Genomic DNA, 12,859 nt, shown 5'->3' on the forward strand with positions numbered 1-12,859 from the left:
ACAGCCTAAGAATCATGGCAGCCACAGAATCATGAAATGCATGTTTATGTTCATTATTTTGAGTTAGATGTATGTCAGAATTATCCAAAGTGCTATGTTTGTAGCTTTTGTAGGTGAAGGTAGCCACCTTATATACAGATACTGAACGCATTTAATACATATATTTTTCTAGTTATTTTAGCTAATACACCAGTTAACTAATATTGTACAATAGTGTAACATATAAACTCTGGGTTTATTTTTGCAGAAAAAGTTGAATGTTTTAACTAGTCATATGAATTAGAAAAAAATATTTTAGAACAATCAAATTGCAAAATAGGTTATGCTCATTTAAAAGAAAACAGTGTACACAGAGGCATGTTTATATAAAAATCACATAGTGCTAAATACTATGTAAATTGCTTTTATACAAATGTAAATTATGTATAATGTGGCTTTATGAATTATATTTACATTGATAGAAGGCTGCCTAGGCATAAGATCACTTCTGGTTCAAATATGTTTGGAAAAACGTGTACCACTTTCAATAATGTCTTGCTATTTAATTCTAATTGCATTGTAATTTTAGAAAAATGATTTTTCACTGTTTGTTAACTTGTAAATATTTCTGCTAGCTTCAGGCCCTGGAAGACTGTGCTTAGTTATTTTTAATAGGAGAAATTATGTCTTACCCAATGTTGTATAAAGTAGTAACAATGCAATGTGACTTCTAACATAATCCTTCCCTTGTGCTATCAGGTTTTTTGAGCTAATATTTTATTAATTTTACTCCTTTTTTCTTCCAGCTGACAGCACGATCACTACCTTCCATACAGTCTGATGAGAGACTTCAACCTCTGCTTAATCATCTCAGGTAGTGTAAAGTGAAAGCATGACTATATTCCTTCATACAGATTAAAGTAATTGTTTTGGTAGAATGCCTTAGGTACAAGTTTTTTACAGACCTCATCTGTGTGATTGGCTTTGTAAAAAAACCCCAAATTGTTGCAAATATGCCATGCTTTCTGCTCTTTTTGGAAGATTTTGCTGTCATTGATGAATGGAGTACTAATATGTTCTTTTAATAGACCTATGTAGATTGCTGAAAGTGTGAAGCATTAGAGTAAATAGCTTGCCTCCCTCTTAGTTGTGTGTGTTTATATAGATATATATAAGTGTATATAAATGTATATAAGCTTTCTACTTTAATTGTAGAAGAAGGTAAGTAACGAACTCTTTCATATATATATATATATATATACACGTGTATATATATATATATATATATATGAATGATTGCTTTTTACCACTTTATGTGGGAGACTTTTCTTCCTTTGGTCATATGCAAGAGGACAAGGTCCATACAATTAGAGGGAGCTGGTTTAGAATCATGGAATAATTTAGCTTGAAGTGCACCTCTGGAGATGATTTAATCTAGCCTGTGCTCAATGCAGATCTAGTTGGATCAGGTTGCTCAGGTGTTTGTTTTTGTAGAATTTTTAATGTCTCTAAGGATAGAAATTTACTAAAATATTGAATGTCAGCAATGAAAGCTGTTTCTGAACACATACATCTTAGCATTAAGATCATTGAAATGATGTTGGATGAATTAGAAATGGAAGTGTTGAGGCTCCATTATGACAGCACTGCATGGGTAATTGGGATGCAGATCTTGTTTGCAGATCATGCTTCTTATTTTCTATGGTGCTCTACTGCTTGAACTATCTATTTGCAAACCCTGACATTTTATTCTGATTTTTAAAAGTCTCATAATTTCTATTATATAGGAAGAGTTTTATATTTTGTTGTTTTTAGTGTAAATCAGAATATGAAATATAGCTTTAATTGTATCACTGCTTATGTACATATGATTGAACTTTGTTCAAAAGCAATGAATGAAAACAAGGATTGCAATGTTATTGTTACTATTACATAGCTGGGGGTATGTCTGAATGCTAATAACCTTCAGTGATTTTATTACCCTACATCTTCCTGGGGTTGTAAAAATACGCCTCAGTGGTATACCTTTCTTAATTTGAAGAGCAAGATCAATTAAGTTAGGTTTTTATAAATGTGCTCTCTAGGAGCAATTACTGAGAAATTGAAAATTTCTTTTTGATGTATGCTCTGTTCTATGTAAGTGGAACAGTCAGTCCTTCAGTATCATGATCAGTCTTGTCTGTGCATTTTTTTTTTTTTTTGTTAATATGTAAAAAGGAAAGGTTCCAAAAGAAGGTACTTCAACAGGGATACTATACCCTAAATTTATGCCAACTACTATTTTTGTACATTGTTATGTTACCTTGTATGTTATATAGCTGATAACTCACATCCATTTTGCTCTTTTGAAAATGGAGGGACTGTTTCCTGTTCGTTTTGTCACCAACTGAAAAAAATTATACAATACTTACTTCCAAGTTGCCTATTTGGAAGTTCCTTTAAAATTAACAGAATATGTCAGACCTTGCAACTTGAAAAGCAACCTCTGGCAGTGAACAGATAGGTGACCAAAGGGAATTTAGATGCTTCTATAGTAAAATTAGTAATAATGGACACATGTGGTTTAAATACTTTAAATTCTTTATCTCTTTTGTGCGATGAAAAAAATCTATTAAGTACAGCAATCCCTAGAGGAGTACCTAGGGTCCTGTCTTCTTTAGCTTCTACTTTATTGCCTTGGGTGATGGAATTGGGTGTGTACTCAGCGAGTCTCACATGATATAAAACTGGGGAGAATGGTTTGCACCAGATGGGTGCTCTGCCTTTCAGATGGGCAGGTGGGAGAAATGGGTTGCCAGGAACCCTGTGAAGTTCAGCAAAGGGAAACAGCAAGGTGTGCAGTTGGAGAGGATTGCCCCATGTGCCAGTGTAAGTTGAGGGCTGAATGGCTGTGGGTGCAGAAGAGGACCTTGGGGTCCTGCTGGACAGCAAGCTGTGAGCCACCTGTGAAGCAAAGACAGCCAACAGTCCCCTTGCATGGCATTAGGAAGGGCACATGCATCAGGTCAGGGAAGATGATTCTTCTGCTCTGCTAAGCACTGGTGAGACCACATCTACAGGTCTGTGTCCAATCCTGGGCTCCCCAGTAAGTATGAGAAGAGACTGAGAAAACTGAGGTTGTTGAGCCTAGAGGAGATAAATTTCAGGAAGTGTGTGTGTGTGCATATAAACAGGTGTCTGATAAGGAGGAGTGAAAAAAAGAGTGAGTTTTCTTAGTGGTATCCAGTGATAGGCCAGGAGGCAATGGGCAGAGAACGATATAAAGTCTCTGGAAATTGCCTAAACATAAGAAAACACTTTTCTTGGTAGGGTGGTTGAACATTGGAACAGGTTGCTCAGAAGGTTATGAATCTCTGTCATTGAATATGCTCAAATCCCAGCTTTATGAGATCCTAAGCAACCTGCTGTAGCAGATACCATTTTGAGCAGGGGCTGGACTAGATGATCTTCAGTGGTCTCTCTAATCTAAACCCTATATGATCCCTCACCTCTCCTTTCAGATAAAGAGGGTTTCTTTGTTGTATGTTTGCTCTAATGTTGGCTTTATGAGTCCTAATTACTTGGTTTCTTGTTTTGCCTGATATGAAATATTTGCAGCCCATAACTGATAAATTATTTTATTTCAAAATTGCTAAACTTAAAAATATTTTGGAACTGCTTTAAATGGTGCCATAATGTTTGCTTTGTTTTTCAGCCATTCTTATGTTGGCCCAGATTACAGCGTCCAAAAAAACACTGGAAAAATTTCTCTAGAGCAAATCGATGCTGTAAGTTGTTTCTGGAGTTATATAGGATGTTGAAATATAGCTTTTTAAATTTAAGTACTCTATGTACAAACTAAATATAAAGCCTTTATCTTCTTTTTATTCATATTTTCTTTGTAACTGTTGAACGAAATTGTGTTGTAGTTCGAGACAGAGAAGAATTAGCTGAAAATGCATCTAATAAGGATTCAGACTCAGAGTGAAGTTGTAGTGAAATGCTTAATTTGCTGTTCAATTTTGTGCACTTTCACAAATGCCTAACATAATTATAAACAGAATACAACAAAATTTTCTTATTGAACAATCTTGCAAACCATGATGTTTAGTTTATGATTACTGTGTTGCAGAATTAGTCTTTCCTATGCTGGTTTTTGATTTTTGACTTACAGGCAGGGTTTTGAAAACAAGGAAGTAAATAAAATGGAAGTAACAAGAGTCCATTCAAAACATATTATAACTCCTTTATCTGAATTTTAGGAACCGTGTGTTTTCAGCATCTCTTTTAATCTTGATAGTGTTTCTCTGGCAGTGAATTAAAATCCTCTCCCCTTCCCCAACCCCAAAACTCTATACAAGGTCATTTTGCCATTCCACATGCTAAAATAAAGCAGAGTTAAGAAATATTGTAATGCAAGTATGGGTATATTTTTCCTCACGGCAATTAAACCTGTGTAACTTTGTAGCTGGAGACAGTCTGATAGTACCAGCTGTATTACTCTGTCCTCTGGATTTTGTTCTTGAGTTGGTTGTTGAATTGGTTAGTTTATGGACTCACGTGTGTTATGAATTCAGTCCCATGGTTCTCTGTACATGCCTATCTTTTCTTCCAGTCATTGGCATTTTCAAATGGAGCTAATTAATAATCGCATATCCTACAAATTAAATGATCAATATGCCTTAAACAGAAATTCTTCTCTTGTCAGCTGTCTGTGAAGTCGTTCCCTGTGTGCATGCGGCAGCTGCACAGAGCGCTCCGTGACAACCACCACCTCCGGCACGGCGGCCGGATGCAGTATGGGCTCTTCCTGAAAGGCATCGGCCTGACTCTGGAGCAGGCACTGGAATTTTGGAAGAAAGAATTTATCAGAGGAAAAGTGGATGCAGATAAGGTAATTCAGCTAATGAAAAGTATCTCAGTATGTAAATGTGGGGACATAGATAATGTGTACGGTGTGCTACAGATTTGAATAGACGCTTTTTGAAGTATTGGGCAAAAGGTATAGTAATGCATTTTAAATGTGGGAGGGTTTTGATTTTTTTTTACTCTTTGCTTATAGTTTTAGTCATTTTGTTGGTTATTGACCTGAACTATGGGTAAAAAAGGAAGCCATAAAGAGACTTTTGTAAATGTGGACTAGAAAAAAACCTTACTAGGAAATTACTAGGAAATCAGTATATTTTATGAAGTACATGTATGATGTAACTAAATTAATTCACCAAGCAGATCAGTGACCAAACCCAATACTGTCTGAAAGACAAGGTTAGACTTTTTTGTTGTTTAATTAAAAAAAAAAAATTAGTTGGACAGCTCTGTGTGAAGTAGTCTTGCCTTAGCAAATTTACAGTTGAAGAATGAAAGAACAAACTGGGGACAGGAGACAGAAGAATATGTTCAAGGAAATAGTGAGAAAATACTATTCAGTGCAATGGGAGGTATTACTGACATATTAGTCATTGGTCTCTTGCCAATATTTTTGGGAGTACTGTGGGTGTGGAAAGATGTAATGTCTAATTTTTGGAGGATTGTGGTCTGCTGCTTATCTTGAACAGCTCATCTACCATGAAACAGTCTTCCTCTCATCCTTCTATGCCTGGCCTGTGGTATGTGTTTGAGCAGAGTTTCAGGCCTTATCTCACTTTTGTGTGGAGTGTGATACTTCATATTTAGTGTTGTGAGATCTCAGCCTTCCAGAGTACTATGAAGTATTTTTGGAGTGCTTGGTAGACAATCTTTTATTACCTTAGCTTCTCTGGGCTGTGGCTATTTATAGAAGATACAGGGCAAAAAAAAAAAGTCTGCTAAAATGAATTATGGCACATATTCATACATACATGGCCTCTTTCAAGACCCAGAAGATAGATCAACTTGTCTAGAATTTTTTTGGGAAGGAGAAGGGGATTTAAAAATATGATTTCAACGAGTATCTAAACCTCTGTTTATCTAGTTCCTTAAATGTAACATGATTTAAAAAGAGATAGGTAGTTTGTTAAAAAAAACCTTCAAAATGCATATTTTTACAAAGGTCTCATGAGCATCTCTGAAGAATGGCAGTAAATTTTGCAGTGGAATACCAATTAATTACTAGTTGTACTGTGTTTATGTGGCCAGGTTTTGGTAGTGAATGGGGCTAGAGGGGTTAGGTCATGTGAGAAGCTGCCAGAAGCTTCCCCCAGACAACTGGCTCCAAATAGAGTCCTGTGGCCGGGGCTGAGCCCATAAGCAGTGGTGGGTAGTACCTCTGGGATAACACATTCAAGAAAAGGGGGTAAAAAACTCACAATATCAGTTTCAGCCAGTGAAAGGAGAGTGAGAATATGTGAGAGAACAGCTCTGCAGGCTCCACGATCAGTGTAAAAGAAGGAGGAGGAGGAGGAGGTGCACCAGGTGCAGAGCTGAGATTCCCCTGCATGGTGAGGCAGCTGTGCCCCTGCAACCCATGGAGGGCCATGGAGGATGCAGAGATCCACCTGCAGCCCTTGGAGGACCTCATCCCAGAGCAGAGCCTGAAGCAGGCTGTGACCCAGTAGGAAGCCCGTGCTGGACCAGGCTCCTGGCAGGACCTGTGGCCCCATGGAGAGAGGAGCTCACTCTGGAGCAGGTTTGCTGGCAGGATTTGTGATTCCATAGGGACTCCCACTGGAGCAGGCTGTTCCTGAAGGACTGCACACCATGGAAAGGACTATGCTGGAGCAGTCTGTGAAGAACTGCGGCATGTGGGAAAACTAAACATCGGAAAAGTTCATGGAGGACTGTTTCCTGTGGGAGGGACCCCACTGTAGAGCAGGGGAAAGTGTAAGGAGTCCCCCTCCAAGAAGATAGGAGTGGCAGGAATGTGGAATAAACTCCCATTTCCTGTCAGCCTGCACCACCTGTGGGAGGAGGTAGAAAAGTCAGGAGTAAAGTCAAACCTGGATTAGGGGTGATGTTTTAAGATTTGTTTTTGTTTCTCATTTCCCTCCTCTGATTTGATTGGTAATAAATTACTTTTCCCAAGTCAAGTCTGTTTTGCCTGTGACAGTAACTGATGAGTAATCCTTCTGTGTGCTTGAGTCCTTTGTTGTATTGTTTTACTCCTGTCCACCTGAAGAGAGGAGTGATAGACTTGCATGGGCACCTGACATCCAGTCAGGGTCAACCCACAACACTACCTGAATTCAGGAAAATCCAGAATTTTCAGTTGCCATATCCTGTGCTTAAAGGAACTAAAAGACTTAAACTATTAGAAACGATAATGGTATAAACCCACACTTTTGTTACTTCTGTTTTTGAAAAATATTGTCAGAACACATCTGATTCCACCTACTTGTGCTTTGACCATATATGTACATGCACATGTATGAAGACATGCATGCACGTCTGTTGCATGTGTATGCACATGTATGCATCCTGTTTTCAATCACAGGGTTATGACTTTCTGTTACAGCATCTCTGTTGGTAGGCTCTAGAAATAAATGAAGTTTTATGATCCTGTGTTTAGCTTCAAGAGTTAGAAAACATATTGTGAATCAAACAAGGGGTTTGGTTACTGCATTTTTCACAAGCAAGCTGCTACTTCCATGTAATTTTGGTTCTTTTCAAATTCTAGATAACCAGCTTTAATCTTGAATAAAAAAGAAAACTAATTTTTCATGTCTCTAAGTGAGGTTGGTGGCCTGTGATTTTTCACAGTAGTGTCATACAATGTTTAATGTCCTGAAAAAACAAAGATTAATACAATTCTTATTGCTGTTTTCTTCTTTTGACATTTTTATTTTCTGGCATTCATGCCATTGTTCCTTTCCTGTAGAGTGGAGATAATTAATTATACTGTTTCATTGTACTGGAGCATTGTGAAGATATATGCATGATACTATGTAAAGATGAAGGTTAATGATGTATTACCTATTGACTCTTACATTGCAAAGAGGGAGTGTTCAATTTGCTGGAAATTGTTATGATTTCAAAATGGTTTGTTCATTTTTGTCTTTAATAGTTGCAGCATCTATGTCAGTTTTCAATCCTAAGAATTCTTGGCACACACCTTCAGTCTTCAGCAGGAAGGAAGTTACCATGAACACATTAGCAGTGAACTGGCTAAGCATGGTCTCCAGGCTGAGCATAGGCATATGGACAATTTGCACCAAAAAGAATTCCTTCTGTGCTCTGAAAAACAGATTCAAGCATACCTCAGACCTCACTGATAAAAATGCTGTAGAAAAGCTTTTAAGAAATTATATTTTACCTTTAGAGAGGAATCTGTGAAGTATGAATGAAGTGTGAAATCATGTAGTCCGTGGGAAAAAAAAATCAAGTAACACCTATAATAAAGAAGGTAGAGGTGCTCTGTTGGTGGAGTGGGGGAGGGAATAGTCATGTTCACAAGAGGGACAAATGCAGAATGTAAAATAAAACATTTTCTAATTCAGGCGCTGCAGTTAAAATTCCTATGCAGATTGCTAGGTTAAGAGTGCCTAAATGGTAAATTGTTGTTTCTCAGATGAAAATATCAACTGCCAAATAGGAGTAGATGCATTACTTCTGAATGAATGGTTTTGCCAGTTGGCTTCATAACTATGGTGTTATTTCAAGGCTGATTTTTTTCTATAAATTGTAATCTTGCTCTAAACAGATATTGATTCTCACAGATTCTTTCACTTTTCTTTCTTAAAAACTAAGTCCTGATCTTGTCCAAAAAAAAAAAGGGGGGGGGGAAGGGATATAACTCCAGTGTGCTTTAAAAATACACAAAGGTAGTAAAATGACAAGACAAATAATTAGAATGCAGATGTAAAAATGCTTTCATAGTTGAAAATAAAGTCCCCTAACAGATATCATTGTAGTGGAGTTTTACTGTTTTCAGATATTTTTGTATGATTAATCTATGAATGTAAAAAGGAGGAGTTGAAAGATAATGCACTATTTCGAACAAAGGAAAGAAGGAATGCAGAATCAGTTTCTTTAACATGTTATTCAGTTACTTCTTTAGTTAATAGCCCGGATCTGAGATTTTTATGCAGATGGAAGGCTTCAAGGCAGTTCCTCAATTTTTGCTTTCCATTGCTACATATACTTGTGATACACGTTCTTTTTTCTTAGCAGTTATTGGTGTATGGTGGTACGAAATGCCCTCTTCTAGTACTCTGATTTTTTTACCTCTTTGTACAGAGGTAACAGTTGCTGGTTATACACTCCTGTGCTGAGAAGTAATTCCTTTGGTAGTGCAATTTTATATTGCACTAGTTTTTATTATTGTTGCATGTGCTACTGAAGCACATCTTAAAATTGTGCAAGAGCGTGGGGGTTTATTTATTCAATAAATCTCCAAGACTGAAGTATTACTATATTTACAAAATTATCCTTGTGATAGAACAGCTTTCTTGTCTTTGTGACTTCTTAGGGCTCTTTAGCCCCTGTGTTCTAGGATGCTTTCTTTAGAGATGTGGTGGCACTCAGGCTGGCAAAGCCTCTTATTCATCCTGACTCAGTCTTCCAGATAAACTTACTGTAGTTGCATAGGACCTGTTGTTTTCTGTTGCAGTTGATTGCAAATGGCAAGGAACACATTGTTTTTCAGTTGTCTGAGGCAGGCCTCTTCATCCCTTCTTGCTAGTGAGGGCCTCATGAGAGATTTTTTGCTGGAAGAAAGAAGAGGAAAGTTCACTTAAATTCAACCTTGCTCAGGGTCTGTTATGGGTAAAGAAGCAAACCCTTCACAGTCAAGCTTTTGAACTTCAGTTGATCATTGATATATTCTACATGTTTCTTCCACACATGGTGGTTGTGTATGAAGCTGAGGACAGATAATGTGATGGCCATATACTGCATCAATATGCAAAAACATGTGTCCTACTCTGTTAAAAGACAATGAAACTTTGGGATGACGATACATCCCAAGTGATCGTTCCAGAGACTTCATTTTCCTGGCTCTTCGATTTCTTCTCCAAATGCTCTTAGGAGGTTCTTGAGTCTGGATTCAGCAGTGAGCCTTTACCTTGATTGCAAAGAGCTGGTGATGAGTGTTTCTAACAAGGCCAACCAGAAATTCCTTGAAGGGGAGTGTGGACTAGGGACCTCCTGAGGTCCTAACCAGCCTGAATTGCCCTGTGATTCTGCAGAAGGGCTGAATCCAGGTAGAAGCTCATGTTTGTGAGAGCTAGCCACTAGAGGGAGACAAGATAGTATTGAATAAACAAATGTAATGTTAGATAAATAAAATGTAAATAAATAAACAAATGTAAATTAGAGGTGTTTGTGCTCTAATGTGTTGTAAATCTATACAATTACATTATTTAAAAAGCCCTTTGTATTTAAATGAAAGTAAAAGTAGGCACTTGGCAATCTTCAGGTCAGTGCTTTTAAGCATATACAACTATCCCCAGTGCAGTTTATAATGCTTGGATGATATGGTGGTTCTTTACAACAACCTCCACCTGCTCAAATCCTCAGGAATATTTTCTTTATTAGTCAGTTGGTTATGTTTGTGTTTGGTATTTTACTTTCTCATTTTTAGAGATTTGTGATTTTAGATTCTTTTTCTTACTTGCCCCCTTTATATTGGGTATTGCTAGCTACTACTTTAGGAAAGTTTTGATTAATAAATCAGAAAAGGATCTTTATTCTCTCATATTTTTAATTATAATTCTCTAATTGAATTTTATCTGCTATTTTTAGTCTTTAATAATTTAAGCTTTAAAAATCTGCAGGCTAGAATGACATTTTGGACAGAAAGCTACAATCTTTAACATCTAAGAGGTAAAGGTAAAATTGAAATGCCTCTATATAGATTAAAATCTCATTTTAAAAAATTGTACATTAGTGCTATTGAAATATAAATAGGTGGCCAGGCTTGAATTCCCCTGAGATGTATAAAGACTGAAATAGAACTTCAAGAAGATGTTGTTTTCTCTTCTAGGATATATAAAACAAAATTTTAATAAAAGTGGAGCATATATTAGCAGTAAGATCTTATTTCCTGAATTCTGCAGTGAAGGAGTGTGTCATGGTAACAAAGTGTTAATATAGTCAAGAATGTTGTTGTTGCTTTAATGGGTTATCAGGGGCCTAGATATTCACATTATTGATTAAATTGTGGTTTTGTGTTAAACTTATCATAAAATCACAAAGTTTTTTTTTCCTTCCACCAATGACTAAAAATTAGCTTCAGTAGAACCACTTACTAGCTGTATTTATCTTCAATTATTTGGAATTTATGATTTCATACTCTAGTTGTAGTAAAATAGTACTTTAAAGATTTTGAGTGGAATTTTAAAGATTTTGAGTGAATAATTTTTATTATGTTTTGACACAATTGCATTCCATTCATAACATTATTTTCATAACATTTTATTTTGTATGGCAATACTTATGTAATATATCTATGTTTCAAACAGTATGTGTCAAAATGTATTTTGTATTCTAAAAAGTTAGCTCTTGAAGTTTCTTTAATAACAGGCTTAAAGTGATTTAATTGTCAGAAGAAACATGAAAATGTGTTTTTCATTTGTATGACTCATTTTTATCCCTAAATGTACTGTTTAATTGACATTAAATCTTTTCTTTCAGTGCAAGTTGAAAGCAAAATACAGTAATGCGCAGTTGTTAGGGGTCTCAAGACAGTTAGTAGATGATCCAAGGCCTATATACTAGGCATGTAGGCTTGAACTAAAAATTAATATTTAATTTGAATTTTAACCCCAAAGGCAAAAGAGCCAAGTAAAGAAAAGAAAGCTAAGTCTATGAAATCAGAGTATTTGTGCATAACTGCAATGTGATTCTACTGAGGTATATGTTGGGATGCTTGTTAGGAATTGAGCAGCCTCTGAGACAGTGATACACTGAAGACCAAGTTAAAAAATTACTCCTGTTAGTTTCCAGAAATCAGCCTAATATCACTGAGTCAAATATCAGGAGATCTACTCCTTTCATATAACTTCCTCAGTGTTTTTTTCCACATACAAATTGCAGCCCGGAGGAGGAGAGGTGTGTTGTTCAAATAGGACATAACTGTTTTTGTAGGTGATGTTCACATGAAGACAGATGGCTGCTGAGGTCAGTGAGCTGCCTTGATCCTGGCTGAAGAGGATAGTCTGTGGCCCTTTGTATTTTAATAAGCAATATGCAGAAGAGGTGTTTTGAGTTAATTTGTTTTATAGAAAAAAAAATACAGTCAGGCAGAAGAATTAAAAGCATTACATCAGGCTATAAATACATAGATTACTGGTGTTATATTTAAGTCAAGCTGAATTAGTAGTATTCTTGTTGGTTGTATCTGGAAAAAGATTTTGATTTATTTTCCTTTGGCTATTGTAGTTTGCTAATTAGCAGTGAGGAGTAAAACTAAAATAACTGAAAATCCTGAGGTTTCATGTTGTGGGAAGCTATTGTTCTTCACCATTTGGTTCCATATGAATAGTTGGAGCTAAGCCTGACAAGTAGGATTTTCTTGAAAAACCTCTGTCATCTGGCCACGGAGTTTAGAATCATAGAATCATAAAATTGTAATAACTTTCTTTAGCTGAATGAAAATAAGCTTCAGTTGCCATTAAAATGATGGGGTTTTTTAGCTTTATAGCTATCACAGTATGTTTGTTAAGTCTGTGCAAGGTTCTTGCTGTCATGTATTATTATCTAAAGTTATGTTTTACAGGTGGGAATTTGTCCTCTGTTTCCTTCATGTCCTGTGTATCCTGGACACATTTGCCTATGCTTGCTAGCATTCTGTTCCCTTTTCTTGTGGAGTGCTTCAGAATTTTGAAAGCTCATCAGAGTCTTGTTGGTGGATTACTGACACACTGGTCTGCATGGTTTGGTTTAGTCATTTTTGTGCCCATTGACTACAGCAGTAGGAAGGAGATCTGTAATAGATTCTGAAGTGAGAGGACTGAGAAAGCACGCTCACAGGGGTTGCATTTGATTG

At 36.5% G+C, this 12,859-nt stretch overlaps 1 protein-coding gene across 1 annotated transcript in view; it reads left to right on the plus strand.

Moving 5' to 3' along the window:
• Positions 1 to 12,859, plus strand: part of PRIM2 (DNA primase subunit 2) — an 89,668-nt gene that overhangs the window by 52,096 nt on the left and 24,713 nt on the right. Inside the window, exons 7-9 of the mRNA XM_031504423.3 lie at positions 786 to 853; positions 3,674 to 3,746; positions 4,667 to 4,852. Coding sequence (XP_031360283.1) covers positions 786 to 853; positions 3,674 to 3,746; positions 4,667 to 4,852 — 327 coding nt within the window. The remainder of the gene's footprint in view (positions 1 to 785; positions 854 to 3,673; positions 3,747 to 4,666; positions 4,853 to 12,859) is intronic.

Source organism: Lonchura striata, chromosome 3 (assembly GCF_050655825.1).
Source record: "Lonchura striata isolate lonStrDom1 chromosome 3, ASM5065582v1, whole genome shotgun sequence".
NCBI lineage: Eukaryota > Metazoa > Chordata > Aves > Passeriformes > Estrildidae > Lonchura > Lonchura striata.